This window comes from Puma concolor, chromosome C1 (genome assembly GCF_028749965.1).
Source record: "Puma concolor isolate L17-30 chromosome C1, mPumCon1.1.hap2, whole genome shotgun sequence".
Taxonomy (NCBI): Eukaryota; Metazoa; Chordata; class Mammalia; order Carnivora; family Felidae; genus Puma; species Puma concolor.
In genome coordinates, this window is record NC_141674.1 from 194,445,585 (window position 1) to 194,462,392 (window position 16,808).

At 35.5% G+C, this 16,808-nt stretch overlaps 1 protein-coding gene across 5 annotated transcripts in view; it reads left to right on the top strand.

The window, feature by feature from the left end:
* Positions 1 to 16,808, top strand: part of CREB1 (cAMP responsive element binding protein 1) — a 61,259-nt gene that overhangs the window by 7,064 nt on the left and 37,387 nt on the right. For 4 of the 5 annotated variants that reach the window (XR_015255478.1, XM_086719454.1, XM_025912303.2 and 1 more), the window contains exons 2-3: positions 10,455 to 10,576; positions 16,254 to 16,400. Coding sequence is in view for 4 of the 5 variants with exons in the window: in XM_086719454.1 (XP_086575580.1) it covers positions 10,463 to 10,576; positions 16,254 to 16,400 (261 nt within the window). In the remaining variant the exon portion in view is untranslated. Of the gene's footprint in view, positions 1 to 8,541; positions 8,767 to 10,454; positions 10,577 to 16,253; positions 16,401 to 16,808 lie in introns of all 5 variants that reach the window. The other variant, XM_086719453.1, reaches the window with a different exon arrangement.

Consider the following 16,808-nt stretch of genomic DNA (forward strand, 5'->3'; position numbering starts at 1 on the left):
CTTTGAAACATTTTAATTTGAAGCACTATATTTGAGAATTATTTCTTATGAAGAATTTATTATGATGCTCGTATGAGTATAGTGTATTACTCATAATACTCCACCATATTGGGGGAATTCACGCTTAACAAACTTTTACCATTAAGGGAGGGAGTAACTCCTTCAATTTTTGCAGATGACTAAACTGAGCTCTGGAGAACTTAAATGATTTATTTGCTGGAAGAGCCTCTTCTCTGAGCAAGAAATAACAGTAAAGCATAGGCTTCATCACTTTTTTGTAGCATTGTCTTTTTGTGATGAAAGTTTTCACGTTTCTAGCTTTATTAATGGTCTAGAATTTTTGTTTCTAAATAATAGTACTATATAGTAGTTGTATAAATAGGTATATAAAAGTTCACTTGGAGGAAATATTCTAGCCAAGGTATTAAAAAAATATACTGTTATCTTACTAATTAGATCTACATCAGTAGAAAGACATGATTTGTTTTTTTCCATAATTTGTTGTATTTCTGTCATTTCAAACTGGAAGTTTATGGTTTTAAATCATTGTTATTAAATATTTTTTGGAGGGAATTTATAGGAAAACTGGTCATAATGATTAGTTTATAATTGCCTAGCCCTTTTGTATATAACACATATTTTATCTGTTATTAGCTTGTAAGCTCTTTGAGAGAAAGTTTCTTGTCTGTTTTGAACTGTAGTCCCCATAGTTTTTGATGGAACACTTCTTATGTAATAGGCACAGAAAACGTATTTGTTTAATGAATGATTCCCTCTTGGGATGGTCACAGCTTTGAAAGGCAGGATTAAAAACAGTTCCTGTAGAGTTGCACAGATTAAAGGAAGCAGACATACATGCTTTAGATAATTAAAACTTACTGAAGTTAAAGATTTATTTTTTTAAAGCCAAGGAAATTATGCTCATTTTCCCATAGCTTAAAAAGAAGTTTTTCCACTTTGAGTTTTCATTAACCTCTGATGCCTTACTAATACTTTTTGCCTCTGAGACTTGAGAAATGGCATAAGATTGTATAAATCAAGACGACCTTACCAGAAATCACTACCAGGTCAGTAAAAAATAAATAAGTAAAATAAAATAAAATAAGTAAGCTTTATAAAAAGGGGCTCCTGGGTGGCTCAGTCGGTTGAACGTCTGACTCTTGGTTTTGGCTTAGGTCATGATCTTGCGGTTCATGAGTTCAAGCCCCTTGAGCCCTGCTTGGGATATTCTCTCTCTCTCTCTCCCTCCCTCCCTCCCTCTTTTTCCCTCTCTCCTGTTCCCTCACTCATGCTGTGTCTCTCAAAATAAATAAATAAACTTAAAATAATACATCTACCTGAAAGATTGGACTTCATGTTGATTCTTTTAGGAGTAAAAATAAAGATACATAAAATTGAAGTGAATCTTTAAGTAAAACTTTGCTGTTGTCTGTTTGTAATTTATCAGCTTTGTAGCTTAACCATGGCTAATGTTTATTTTTATTTTTTTAAGTTTTTGAGAGAGAGAGCATGAGCACGTGAGCCGGCGGGGGTGGACAGAGGATCCGAAGCAGGCTCTGTGCTGACAGCAGAGAGCCCGATGTGGGGCTCGAAATCACAAAGCCGCAATCGGCCACCCAAATGACTGAGCCACCCAGGCGCCCCAACCATGGCTAATTTTTCAGTGTAGTCCAGTGTGTCCTTGGTCCCTTAGGTGCCAGGCTTTTTCTAGTGAGCAAAACATAATAAAAATGCTTAGCACGTGGCTTAATTGTTCATGCAGTTCCATTGCCAAATATACAAAGAATTCTTCACGTTTTCTAATATTGGAGGCTGTGTGGTATAGCCCTGCACAGTCTTGCAGATTCCTTGCAAATCTCTCAACATGTCTAGTTCTCCATCTGTGAAGTCAGAACTAAAAGCAGGATTCCTGTCTTATGACTTCTCCTGTAACATGTGCCGTCTCACTTCAGGAAAAGTGAATTTTCACTCTTCCATGTCTAATTTGTAAATAATTCACCAAGAATAGCATTTCAAAATTTAGTTCAAAACAGAGCTGTCAAAATAATAAATGTTTAACTTTATAAACACACTTGGATATTCATTTTCCATTTGAATGTAGTGATTTTCACATAGTCTCTCAGGTTTTATTGAGTAAATGAAGTAGTAGGCTTTAAATATTTAACTTCAGAGCATAACTTTTGTGGGTCCTTACAGTTTTAGCATTGAGCTAGTTTATGAATCAACTTAAAATGTTAAGAGTTTCACTCTTTAGTCAACACAGAAATTGCTTTTCTAAAAGTAACTGCATGTAGGAGGTGTGTAATCCTTTTATCCTTAAGTCCTTTAAAAAAAATTCAGCTCCAAAAAATCCATTTAGTGGAACTTCATATGTAGAAGTTTATATAGGCTCACTTCTTTGAAATGCTTAGGTGTAAAAAGCTGTAAGCATAGTATTGCATGGGAAAGAAAGGAGAATGGGAAGAAATGGGATAAAATGTTATCTAAAATAATGCACAGTCATGGTTGCTTCCTTGCTAAGCAACACTGTTTGTCTCTTGGTGACCAGATACATGAAGGCTTGTTTGAGAGCCGTAAGTAGTCTTACTTGAAGGCAAGCGAGGCAAATACATTTTGCCAATACTTAAAAAATAATGACTTTGGTTTGAGAAAACACTAAAGCTTTTCTGTTGAAAGGTACTGTAGAATTAGTCCTAGGAAGGCTGTCATCGTGTAGTGCATTTCTATAAATCATGTAACATTTTTCTGATTCACCGTGGTAAGTACTTTGAGAACAGTGTCTTTCTTGTAGCACATGCTACACATTTAAAAATGACTTTAAAAATAGCATCCAGAAAAAAATTAAAAAAAAAAATAGCCTCCAAATACTGTGGTAATTATAAAACTGCAATAAATAATAAAATATAAATATTTAACTTAAAGCAGTTTCTCTGAGTTGAGTCCAATAAACAAATAAGGAGTTAATTTTATTAAATAAAATTGGAAAGATTTCCCTTTGCTGTATGCTGCCTTCGTTTTTTGGTAGTGGTGGTTGGGTTATACTGATATTTACTACTGATAAAAAGAATTTATAAAAATATATAAGCAATCTTTAGGCTTTTATTTTTGTATTAAAAATGTTTAAAATTCATTGAGTTCAAATCACACAGAATTAACTTCATGTACAACTTCTTGCCTTCCTCTAATATCTGGACTAGAGGCAGATTTATTCTCCCAATTAAGGAAGAAAGACCTTGGTAGGAGCACAGAGTAAACTGTTTCTGAAAACTGTGTTAGAATTTACTTAACTTGATAAAGACACCAATTTATTTTAGTTTGTCACATTTCCCATTCATACTCTTTTTCAAAAAATGTATAATTTCATTTTGTTAGGGTGTGATTATTCTAATAAAATTTTACAGTTGAAGTTGATACCTGTTGGAGGGGGGTATATATGTGTAGGTACGTATATACGTACCTACATGCATTATGTATACACATACAGCATTTGAATATGCTGTTTTCCTCTCTGGTTTTAGTGAAGATATGCTATTTTTAATACCAAACGACCATTTACTACTAGCATCAGAAACCTGAAGCATTGCTAAATTTCCAGTATTGATTGCATGCATCTCCATTCCACTAGATTGAGCATATTAAAGAGTGACATGACAAGTACTTCAAAGTTAACAATCCCCAAAAAATGTACGGGGGAAAAAAAATAGAAGAAAAAACGGCAGTACAGCATAGTTCTTGACTGTTGGAAAGCCGAAGTCTTGTGTAGCACCTGAACATTTCATTACTTTCTTTAGTAAATTAATCATAACACTTTAGAGAGTTAATCAAGACATGCTGGAGTTGTTAAGAATGTGTTAGAATGCTTTTAAATAGTCATAATATCCTAAAAACGAAATAAGAGCTACAAAACATGTAGAGAGTATTCAGTATCGTCCATAGATGTTTCTACTTATACTTCTGCAAAATATTTCTAGTAATATATTTGACTATGACAACAAAATAATCATATAGTTTTTTGGGTTTTTTTTTTTTTTTTAAACGTTCATTTATTATTGAGAGAGAGACAGAGCATGAGCTTGGGAGGGGCAGAGAAAGAAGGAGACACAGAATCTGAAGCGGGCTCCAGGCTCCAAGCTGTTAGCACAGAGTCCAAAGCGGGGCTGGAACTCACAAACCACAAGATCATGACCTGAGCTGAAGTGGGACGCTCAACCTACTGAACCACCCAGGCGCCCCAAAATAATCATATAGTTTTAAAATCATGTGCCCAAATGTACCTTTTACACATCAAGGAGGTTACCCTGGAGACTTTAGGGTTGTGCTTTCCTTAAATCCCTGGGCTTTGAGTTTAGGAGGCATCAGCCACTTGTTAGGGTAAGGGTGAGGTTTTTTTCTCATTTATAATTAAGGTCATTTGCATTTAAAAAAATCACAGCATGTAATCTTATGTTCCATTAGTTTTGGCCGCGTTATTCATAAATCAAAATCCTGGATTAAATTGGTCATAGACTTAAGGAATTAAAAAGTAAACTAGATTGTGGAGGAGATGGGTTTATTTTTTATAAAGTTGAACCTGAATAGAATGTTTAGGATTGTAAGGACTGGGGCACTTCTTGAAGGTCAAAATATTTTGGGAAGCAGAACAAGGTAAAATCTGCAGCATTCATTCCTTTTGTAATGACTTTTCAGCAAAAGTGACAATATGAACCTCCTTTCTTGTTTGCTGAGCTTTGCTTAAATTGACAGAGGCACATAGATATGAACATAGTGCTGCCAGAAATCTGTCCCTGATTCAGTATAGTTCTGTAGAGGTGCTAAGTACGCGAATTAATTAATTTATTTATTTTCATTAAAACTCATTTATTACCAAATTTCAGTTTCAGGTAATTCCCATAATATTGATTCCTGTGACAGTTATTTAGAAGGTAATTCCTGACAAGTTCAGACAATTTGATTTAAAAAATTACCACTAATGTATACATGATATACTGGGTCTAGCTAATCTGAGTGAATTAAATGCTGCTTTATTAATGACGTTTTCACTGGTCAGCTTTTAGAATCTTGGAAATCCCTGCAACATCCTTCTCAGCTTTATTTTTTATACACTACCTCTCACCATCTGATATATTATACATTTTACTTACCTTCTCTCCCTGCTCCCACACACTAGAATGTAAGTTCCACAAAAGGAAAGTGTTTTTAAAAATTTGTGAATTTCTTTTTCCCGAGTGATTTGACAGTGCCTGGCATGTAAGTGTTCAGGTCTGATATCCTAATAAAAGTATAACGTATATAATGTAAGTTGTGAAAATTGGAGATGTTGTTGGTTTTATTTAGTTACTTGTGGTGAATTCTCTCAGGATATATTGCTATATAGGGTAGAAGTGAAATTCACTGCAATATAGAAATTCTAAACCCAGTAACTTTAAAGAGACATCATTCTCAATTCTCATTTTGTCCTAGTAGGTGATTGCTGATAGCTTTAGAGTGACTATTCTGTTATCATTTGTCTTCTCTCCTTGCTTCTGTACAGAATCTGACCCCAGCCACTGATTCACTCATTTCTCTAAAAGCATACTATAATGTCAGCCTTGGCTCATACCATTTTTCTTACCAGAAAAGTTACCCTCCTTCCCCACATTTTTGAATTCTGTGTCCATCCTCAGTGCTGCTTTGGAGTTCCCCCACTCTCTTGACTATTGCAGAACATTTTCTTTTCCTTTAAATGTCATGGAAGCACTCATTTGACGCTTTGCTAGGATGTTTTTCTAAACTACATTGTGAAGTTTTCAGTATCTACTGTCTTTACCATGTAAAGGGTACAAAGCGATACCATCTTAGATAAATTTCTTGAAGCTTTCTAAGATGGAAAGGAAAAACTTCTTTATCCTCTTTGAGAATTAACAAAGGGGACTATAAAACTATTTAATAACTATTTAGTTGATCCCACTAACAATAAATGTGACCAGAGCAATGTAATGATAAAAGAGACGCTGTCCAACATTGAAAGAGAATCTTTGTTGACTAGTAGTCTGGTCTTGTAGCATTTTTTTTTTTTTTTAAGTACTGCTAATTATCTCAAGTTGTATTGCATTCTCATGATTTTATAAATCAGTAAGTGGTAATAGCTCTGTACTAATCCAAGATCAAGAGGCAGGCTAGGTGACCTATTCCTAGTGAATCTGTCTTCTTTTACTGTGTAAATATTATTATATAGTAAAAGGAAATACTTCATTTATATTAAGTGGCCTGCATAATTACGTGTGTGTACATGTATCTTGTGTCATTTCTCAGGGTCAGAGCATTTAAAATTGAAAGAACTCTTTAATTCATCTTCCTTGTTTTCATAGATGAGGAAACTGAAAATCAAAAAGTTTAATTTTTCCAGTGACTGCTTGGTGACAGATCCAGCTTCCCACCAAGTGTTAGGCTCCCTTTCCCCACTACTCACAGCCGCATTGTTTATTTCTCTGAACATTGGGTGAATAATGCAAAGAATCACTTCACTTTTTATTTTTCATAATGAGAGGCAGAACTCTAGAAGACATTATAGCAAAATGGTATGTATCCTTGTGAATTGGCTTAAATATTTTTGATTCTTTTAGGCATGATACTGTTTTGAAATTTGTTATAAACTTAGGGTTTCCAAAGGATTATATTAATTTTTAGGGAAAAATCAGGAAAATCTCCAAATTTTAAATATCAGTAACCCAGAGTTTTATAATTGTGAAAGTATTGGAAGAAGAACGCCCAGACTGTCAAGCTGATACTACATTTTCAGTGATATCTGAGATCCATTCTGTTACTGATGTTCCAGGCCCAGTATTTATACAACATTCTCTCTGAGCTTATATGTACCTAATCTTTTACTTATTTCATAGCAGTATTCAGTCGTTCTTAATTTTTGTATTCCTGAAAAGCATTCATTTGTGTAATGAATTAAGAATCTCCTGGGGCGCCTGGGTGGCGCATTCGGTTGGGCGTCCGACTTCGGCCAGGTCACGATCTCGCGGTCCGTGGGTTTGAGCCCCGCGTCGGGCTCTGGGCTGATGGCTCAGAGCCTGTAGCCTGCTTCCCATTCTGTGTCTCCCTCTCTCTCTGCCCCTTCCCCGTTCATGCTCTGTCTCTCTCTGTCCCCAAAATAAATAAAAAAAAAAAAAAAAAGAAGAATCTCCTTTCTTCAAACGACTTTGGACACCCACATATTGGCTGTAGTCCTTGATCCTGTGTCTGCATACTGCACTTCTGGCTAGACTGCTCCTGGGATGTTAGCAAAATTGAAGATTGTACATATGATACTGTAACATCTCTTCTCTCTCCACCTGAAGATACAAACAAAAAAGAGCAAAAGTTTTCAGAGTCCAGAAAGAATGCACCAACTTCAAGTGTTAGTTTAGTCTAGTTGAGAGACTGCTATTTCAGTACCTTGATGGTAAAATAGTGTCTGATTCAGTTCAGTCGGTGAGTTTCTAATCCGAAACAAATTGTTATTACTTAAACAATTCTCACCTACACTTTGAGAAGAGCACGTTGAGAATTTTCTGATGAAAGACAGTATTTGTGCTGTTGCTTGAGATGTTGATACCTACTTAAGCTAAGAGTTATAAACATTAAGAAGGCTGTCCCCATATCTGAAAAAGATTGGTAGTCTTTCTGGATGAAAGAAATGAAAATAAAACAGTGGCAGTTTAGATGAGAGAATCCTACCTGTTGAAAATATTACACTTTTGTTTTTGTTTTTTAAGAATATTACCTAGTTGGGGAGGGAAGAAGGATGAAAGTCCCATTCTTATTTTGAATGTGTCCTTGTAGCTATAATCATTGATGTTAACTAGTGGTTTTGTTTATTATATTTTCTTTTCTGCAACAAAAAGTTATAAAGATGTTCTATACCTCAAATGTCAGAAAAAAATTAAGTAGTCCTGATGTTGTATAGTGGGGGGAAAAAAGATACATGATCCATACCTTAGTTTGCTTTTAATCAAATGGGGGATTGAAACTATATAGATGACAGCACAGGTTTAAAAAAAAAATGTGGCCTGGAATAAAGTTTTTTAAAAATGGTTGGTGTATACTCTGTCTACAAAGGAGGTATGATGATAAAGTTATATTTATCTTTATTCGCATTAAAATGATGACATGGGGGAGAAGACGGAGAAAAGTTTATGGATTTCTGCCCATACTTAGCTTGACTCAGTTCAGTCTTGTCCTCAAATGGATTCACTTGCATGTTAATTGCGATTAGGTGGTTTTCACATGCTATTTTCTTGCTGACCAAAAGTATGGACAACATTTAGGGTACAAAAACCATTTTGTTGTTGATGTTGCCTTGTTGTTAATGTCTTTCTTAAATTTTTTAGTTTAAAAGAGCACAGACTGTAAGTATATAACTCAATTATCACAAGTGATCATAAAGTTACTTGATAATTTTTAAGAATAGTATTTCTGCTGTTTAGAAATATGGGGTAAGCAATTGAGGCAAGATTTAATAAAAATAGTAAATTCATATAAAAATATCTGAGATTAAAAATTTTTTTTCAACAGGTATCTCAAAATCATGATTGAAATACGGTTTTTTGGTTCATAGTTTTCAAAATGTTGTTCATGACTTCTGGAATTAAAATCTTTTAAATTGTACAAGTAATTCTGAAGTGATGCTGATGGGAAGAAAACAAAATACTAAACTGTGTAAAAAGTACAAGGTGAAAGTCGTCATCCTATCCAGTTCCACCACATCTTCCTCTGTCCAGAGCTGCCGCTTACAGTTTAGTATGTAACTTCCCATACTTGTTCGATGCCTACATACGGCGTGTTTTACAACAGTGTGACTTGTTTTTTTACATAAGTGGAATTCTCCTTTACGGTGTGTTCTGTGACTTGCGCTTCCACTCAGCCTTGGAAAGCTTTATCTGTCGTTATAGTACAGACTCCTTTTTCATTGTTGTAATTTCTTTAATGGTCCTTCTGATAATGGATACTTGCTTCCAGTTTTTCAGTGTTAGAAAAAACACTACAGTGAATATTCTTGAGCATGTATTTTTGTGAACTAGTCAATAATGAAGGAGTTTCTTGTTGACTAGTAGTTTCTCTGTATTCTAGATGTTACTGTGTCAATTATATATGCAGATGTTTTCTCCCTATGCACTTGTCTTAGTGTCTTTTGTCATATGAATGTTTTAAATAACTATGCAGTTAAGTCTGTTGATCTTTTCATTTGTAATCTCCTTTGTGGATTCTATATTTCTATATTATTTATACTCATTTCCACAGAGATATTTTTACTTCCTGTTTTTTAACTGTCACTTGTAAGACTTTTTCTAGAACTCTGAATGATGGCAAAATGTATTCGTATATTATACATTACGATGGCATGTAATAATCACATAAGGATCAGTCACAGTTCTGATGATCTATCAATTTCAGAGTTATAAAATAAATATAATAAATTCTGGAAAAGCATTGGGGCTTTTGTGTTATTTATGGAATCACAGTAGGTAGTCATTATTTTTAGTAAATTCATTTTTGACAGGTAATATGCCAGGCACTAAATGATAACAGTGGTACACAAGTAAGAAGTAATCTCTTTGATTGTGAATCCTTTAGACACAATTATTACCAGAAATTTATTTCTGTTGTCAGAAATCTTTCCTCAGCATGTAGCTGCTGCTAGGGATTGTTCTCTGCTTACCTATGCTGCCAGTCAGTGCCAGATTACCCAGCAAATATACCAGCAAAGTAGGGTCCCAAAGTAAAAAAGAGCAGCCTTCATTAACTTACTCAGTTTTGTTTCCTGTATGTGTGCACGTGTAGTGTGGCACACTATACATAGGGCGAAGAGTCAGAACACTAATACTTGCAGTGTCTGCGGCCTCTAATTTGGCTCTGTGGATGTTTATCCCACCTTTCTATCTCGATACCCCACAATTTGGGCTGATTTTGTCCCAACATTTCCTGTGGAAGTAGCATATAATTTTCTGCTTCTTCCCTATAAAAGGAGGGAATACCCTCATAGGAGGTACCATGAAGCCGATACATCTCATAGACCCTGTCATCAGCTCACTTCTACTCTCTACCTTCTTTCCATACCTAATTAGTACAGTTTGAAAAAATTACAGTTTTACTGGTACGCTCCTCCCCTTGTTCATAGAGGAGATTCATGGAAGGGAGGAATCCCTTCTTCTTTCTAGATGGAATACTGTCCCGTTAGGAAGAAGTGACAAGTGAAAAGACAGGTGGTTGTTTTTTTTTCCTTTTTGAAGGAACTAGAACTTACAGCTCAGCAGATTTGGATGAGTTTGACAGTATTTCAGCTAGGTTACTATTTTTTTTGAACTAGATTTGAGTGCATTTGCTAATGTAACCAGTACATATACCTATTCATAACCTGAAATTTGCCTTTAAAGTCACAAAAGCACAAAGCACTGTAGTGCTTGTAACACTCTTCCATGTTATTGTAGGTAACTAAATGACCATGGAATCTGGAGCAGAGAACCAGCAGAGTGGAGATGCGGCTGTAACAGAAGCTGAAAACCAACAAATGACAGTTCAAGCCCAGCCACAGATTGCCACATTAGCCCAGGTATAAAATACATGGAGAGATTCCAAGTTATGTCTCTTCTAAGAGGAGTATGTTTCAGACAGGAAGATTTAGTTCTTATTATAGAGATAAGCATAGAATGAGCAGAGGTTCTTAGGGTATCAAAGTTCCTGTTTACTTAGTATTATTAGCCTAATTTTAGAAATGATGTAATTAATTTAGTAACATAACAGAAAACCGTATTTTTAAACACTAGTTATCTGTTTGTAGTGACCTGATTCGGAATAATGACATTTTAATAATGGGTAGATTGTCTCTCTTAAACCAAGGAAGAAAACCTGGTAATGTTAACTATTTCGTTTTGTTTTTTTGTTTTTTGTTTTTTTTTCCATATCACACAGATTTATTTTGAGGCATGAGAATATAGATAATCTGAGAGGCTAAGTTTTCCATGTGCTTAAACTAAAAAATAGGATAAACAAACTGACACACAAGTAAATTTCAAGGATGATAATGGTTTTTGTTTCCTGTATCCTTTAAATATAATTCACGATTCTTTAACTTTGTCTTTGTCTTAAACATTCTATCTCTAAAGTCATATTCTCTCATCCTTATTTTTTGTTCTGGTGTAGTTTTCCTCAAATATTTTAAATAATATTAACCATTATTTGCATATAAGTGAGAAAGGTAGTTAATATAAGACATAAACCTGCTAGATAAAAGAGTGTGATACTGTCTCTTTCTGATAAAGGCTCCCAGGAGAATATGATCCTAGCAGAGGCTCTGGGATGTTGAACTTCAGCGTCCTGAAGAACTGAAAAGCCTTCCTAGGGGAGTCCCTGAGTTTGAATGGGTCTTGGAGAATAGGGGGCTAACCACAGACTAAGGGGGGGCTACTACACTAAGCCAAAGTGTGGGCCAAATACTGGAGCTCCAGCAGGACAGAGTCACAAGGAGTGGGCTGCTGTCTGTTTTCTCCTGATTACTAGGGCCCACCTCCACCCCTCAGGAGTTAAGGCAAAGCAGAATATATCTGGGGGTGAAGTAAATACTTGGATGAGGCAGGTGCAGAAACATAGGGGGAAAATCCAGGGCTTCGTCAAAACGTGGTCAAGGCAAACATGCAGAGGTGAGAGTCTGGATTTATCCAACCATTTGGCCTGGTAAAAAGAAGGTACAGTGCCAGCAGGGATCTTGGTGATGAAAACCTTCCACTTACTGTCTCTTGGGTGGCACTATTGTGTCTGATCTGGTTGTCCTCTGAGTCTGCTATATAATGCATTCTTGGAAATTCCTTTCCCCTTACTGTCTTTCTCTTAATCGAGTTTGTGTTCTTGACATAGTAAAGCACGTTTTCCAGTGGTTTCTTAAGCAAGTTTGGGTAAAGAAGTCTTGGTAAAGAAATCCTTTTTCTTTCAAAGTTTGAAGGCATTGATCCACAATCACCAAGCAGTGTTGCTGTTTGAAAGGACTGAACCACTTTTTTTCTCTCTCTGGTATCTCTTCACAGTGCTTCACCATTTCATTATTAGGACCTTGGCTTAAATAGTTTTCATCCATTGTGCTATATATATATATATATATTCAATATTCCCTTTTATAGTGGAACTCATGTCTTCGATTCTGAGCAGTGTAAATTATTTGGTTGAAGATTTTTTTTCTCTAGGATCCTTGTGATCTAGATGCTACACTATAGGATTGTTTCTCTAACTCTCTTTTCCTTCCTCTTTCTTTTTGTCTTTTTGCTTTGTTTTCTGGGAGATTTCTTCAGCTTCGTGTTCCAACCCATTTGTTGAATTTTTTATTTCTGCTGTCATGTTTCCAACAGTTCCTTTTGTTCTCTGAATAGTCCTTTTGTGTTTTGTTGTTGTTGTCCTTTTGTGTTTTAATAGCATCCTGTTTATGTTTCACAAAGGAAATCTTTTCGTTCATTTCTGAGAATGTTAATTAGGTTTTAAGTTTTCTTCTCCCCATATAGATTTTTCTCTGTATAGATTTTTGCCCTTCAATTTGTCTTGGTCTCTCCATCTTTAATGTTAGAAGAAGCTTTCCTCAGATGTTTTATAATTTGTGCTTGTCTGCTCAGGTTTAAAGTAGGGGACCGCAAAACTGTACCAGAAGCTCTGGATATGTTTGGGGCCTGATGCCTGTAAGTTGTGAGCTTTCAGTGTAGGGTGATTATGGCCTTCCCAATGTCAGTATCTTTCAAGTCTTTATTCAAGCCCCTTGTGGTTGGTTAAGTTCCTCGGGGAAAGCTTTACTAATCTCTTGCTTACAGGGTAAAGGCCTGGGAGCTAAGTGAGAGAAGAAGACTGAGAGTTAGTTACCCCACCTTCAGCAGTGTCTGGTGTAATTTTCCCTATCCAGAAATTAAATCTCCATTTTTCTGTCAGCATGGGGTAGGTTAATTATTCTTCCACAGGGAGTTATGGAGAAGGGATCCAATTGCTTCTCAAAGAGCCTTCAACCAGCCTTCCTTATTTTCAGCTCTCCCTTTACTCCACCTTCCAGGGTGACTTACTTAGATCCTGAATCTCTGAAGGATTTTGTGGTGCAAATCTGGCTTTCCCTGCATCTACCTCATGAGTTGGCCTTTTTTAGTACCATTCATCCATCTTTTCAACCTCCAAAACTATTCCTGTTGCCTCCTTTCTCATTCTTTGCTCATGTGATTATGCCTGTAAAAATAGAGTCAATTTTATGAAGTTTAATTGGAGATTAGGAAGGAGCAAAATTACATGCGTATGTTTGATTTGTCATCCTCATCAGGCAGTCCTCTAGGATTGACCTAGAACAGAATGACATGATGTTTGAGCTTTAGGAAAGCTAGTTTTCTTTCTCTTCCCATTTGTATAGTTTTTGGTTTTTTTATTCTTAATTACAGAGTTTTTTTCATTTGCTCATCCATGTCCTTAACACATACGTTTCACATTTTTGTCATAGTTTCCTTTCATAAGTCTAATACCCAGTATTTTTTATTGTCATATTTAATATCAGAATATAATAAAAATTGTCAAATCCATGATTATAGTGGTCAAGGAACAGAAAAAATTTCAGCCCAACTAGTAAAGGAAGAAAATCAGTCTAAAACAATAATGAGAGGCCTCATTTTACTTTGAGAATTTAACAGAGATTTTTTAAAGTGGAAAGGAAAAAAAAATAATCTTGGTTTTGACTATGAGAATGTAAATTTTTATGGATTTAACTAAAGAAGTAAAAGGATGATCATTGAATCTTTTTGTAATAGGCAAATTTGAAAACCTAAATATCTAATAATGAATTTATTAAACAAAGTGTGTGATTTTATTGTGCAGCCATTATAACCACTAAAGAAAATTATTACCGGTATGGAAAGATATTTATAATGGATTCAAAAAATAAAATAGATTCCATGATAGTATGTTATAAAAACAGCTATATATCTACAGCAAAAAATATTAACAGCGATTAGCTGTGGATGGTAGGAACAGAAGTGATTTTTATCTTACTTTGTCTATCTGTACTGTTTGTAAACTTGTGATGAGAGGAGCCAGTATGTAGAATGATCAGGGTAGAATAGGGATTATTCATTGAGTTAGCTTGCTACGTTTATTCTATCAAATAGAGAAGATATAATAATTGCTTCAAATATCAGAAGAGCTTTTGTATGGAACTAAGAGGAGATATTCTGAGTAACTTAAGCTGTGATTCTCAAACTTAAGTGCAGGGGAAAGTGTCCTTGGGTCCACTGAGATTCTGACTTTGTAAAGAGGCATCCTGTGTAATGCTAATGGAGGCAGTCCATGGACCACATTTTGAGGACCACGTGTAAAACTAGATAAGATTTATGTCAGTCAGAGAGAAAATGATTAATGAGGAGGGACTTCCTAACTGTCCAAACATGGGTGCTTAATGGTTTTAATCTCTACTTTCTTGGATATCAGATCAATTCCACCATCCCCCTTTGCCCCGCCCCCAACCACCCCAATCACCCCAAAGCTTACTTCTTGTGTTCTCTGTTTGAGTTGATGGCATAGTTTACCAATTTTTACCGAAACATGAATTATGTGGGTCATCCTTGATTTCCTCTCTCACCTCCTTCAACCAATCATTCATAAAGCCCTTTCTAGTCTGCCTCCTGAATTTTCATTAAATCACTTCTCTCATTCCCCCTCCCTACCACTAGTGCTTTACTTCTGGCTTTATCATCTCACCTTAACTACTGTATAATCTTTCTCAATCCCCTCACCTCCACTTTTTTCTTTCTTTGAAATGAACATCTTTCATACTGCCACTGAAGTGATCTATCTAAAATGCAAACCTCACCATGATACTCCAGAGTTCAAAAATTCTTCAGTGTCTTTCCCAGTCTCAGGAAAAAATGCACATTCTTTAAGGTGACACATAGGTGGCTTTTCAGGACTAGCTCATCTAGCCCCAACCTTCCTTTGTTACGGTGTTCTCTCTTCCCGGTTCCTACGTTCATAAAGTAACACACTTAGGTGGTCAGTCTAGTAGTACTGACTGCTTTCCATCCCTCTCTCCCTGAAAGTCTGTCCCTGTCCCAGGGAGTCATAATATACCTAATGTATATTCTTTGTTTCAAATTCACATCCTTGCCTCCCCTCCTCTTAGGTGCCAGTGGGTAGCTCTCCTCAGTATGTGCATTTTTCTTTTGGCAAGCCTTATTATTTCACTGGATTATACTTATTTATGTTCTTTTCCGGATGCCTTCACACATGTAGCCCCAGTTATTTTCTTCATGTTTGTAGTTTCAGTTCTGACACCACCCTTGGCACCTGGGTCCCCAATAACTGTTTAGTGAATGAACAAAAAATAATGAATCCCTGAATGTATTCAAACATAGGAACAGTAAATACCATCTAATAGACACATATGACATAAGAACCCTTTGAACCTGGATATTGACTCATTAAAATTGCCTTTGTGCCTCAGGAGAAAATTAGTATCTCTTATATTCCCTCAATTCTGCTTTTATTCCTTCAAGAGGAAAATAAATCCTTAAAATACCAAGTATCATACCAGTTTGATTTGGGGGAGTGGGAACTTTGAGTTTATAATACGTATTCATACTTTCTCACTAATGAAAGGCATGCTTGTAGTTAAAGAGAGAAAACTATGCTGTATATTTTAAGATGTATATTTGTTCTAGACTTAGAGAAGTTTTGCCTAAGGTTGAGAGCAGGTATATTTTAGAATATGGCTTATTTAACACACAATATTCTGAAGACTTCTATATTTCTTCAAAGCTAGCATATCTCTTGACCTTGGGTAAGTTACTTAATCTCTTGAGCACTTGATGTTTTTGTCTCTAAAATGGAGATAATCCTTATTACCCAGTCTTGATTTCTTCGAAGAGCAAAAGGAGAAACTGGACATGAAAGCAGGTAGGAAAATGTAAAATGTAAAGCACCATACAATTAAAGTGTATTTAGTATTCAGAGGAAGTCTGTGTTACAAATTTTGATACTGCATTAAAATAGTTTTTTGGTTTTTTGTCATTTGGAAGGATTTGAAAGGGAGGGGGCATTTATGGTCCTTTTTTTTTTTTTTTTTTTAAGAATATGAAATTTAATCATTAGTTTCTTTCACACCAGTGAAATACTTATCTACCAAAAAGGTCATCTTTTTCCTGCTAAAAAATTGGTGCATATTGAGCATGACTACCTCGAAGGAGGTTATCTGTGATGGTAATTTTTTTCCATGTTCAACACCATAGGTATCTATGCCAGCAGCTCATGCAACATCATCTGCTCCCACCGTAACTTTAGTACAGCTGCCCAATGGGCAGACAGTTCAAGTCCATGGCGTTATTCAGGCGGCCCAGCCATCAGTTATTCAGTCTCCACAAGTCCAGACAGTTCAGGTATGTGTATAAAAAGTTCTGCATCTACTTTCGTAACTGTCGTTTATAGCCATATCTCTCTCCTTTCAGTAGTTATGAAAATAGATACATATCTAGTTCAGAGTTTATTTCATTTTACAGTAAGGAATATGCTGCGTCTGTATAGTCACCTTACGTATAGGAACATATATATATACACAAGAACAGACCTAATTAAAAGACTTTTTCTTAAGATATGGAGGAAAAAGAATTGATTGGGGAAATCATTAACTACGTGGGATAAAGTGGAAATGTTTGGGAAAGACTAACCTGATATACCTTAGTTCAGGAAAATTAAGATACAAAAATAATAACTTAGTAATTATTTTCTAAATGTGCCATTGGAAAAAACTAAACCCTTGTCAAAATTAATAACCTTACCTAAGCTAT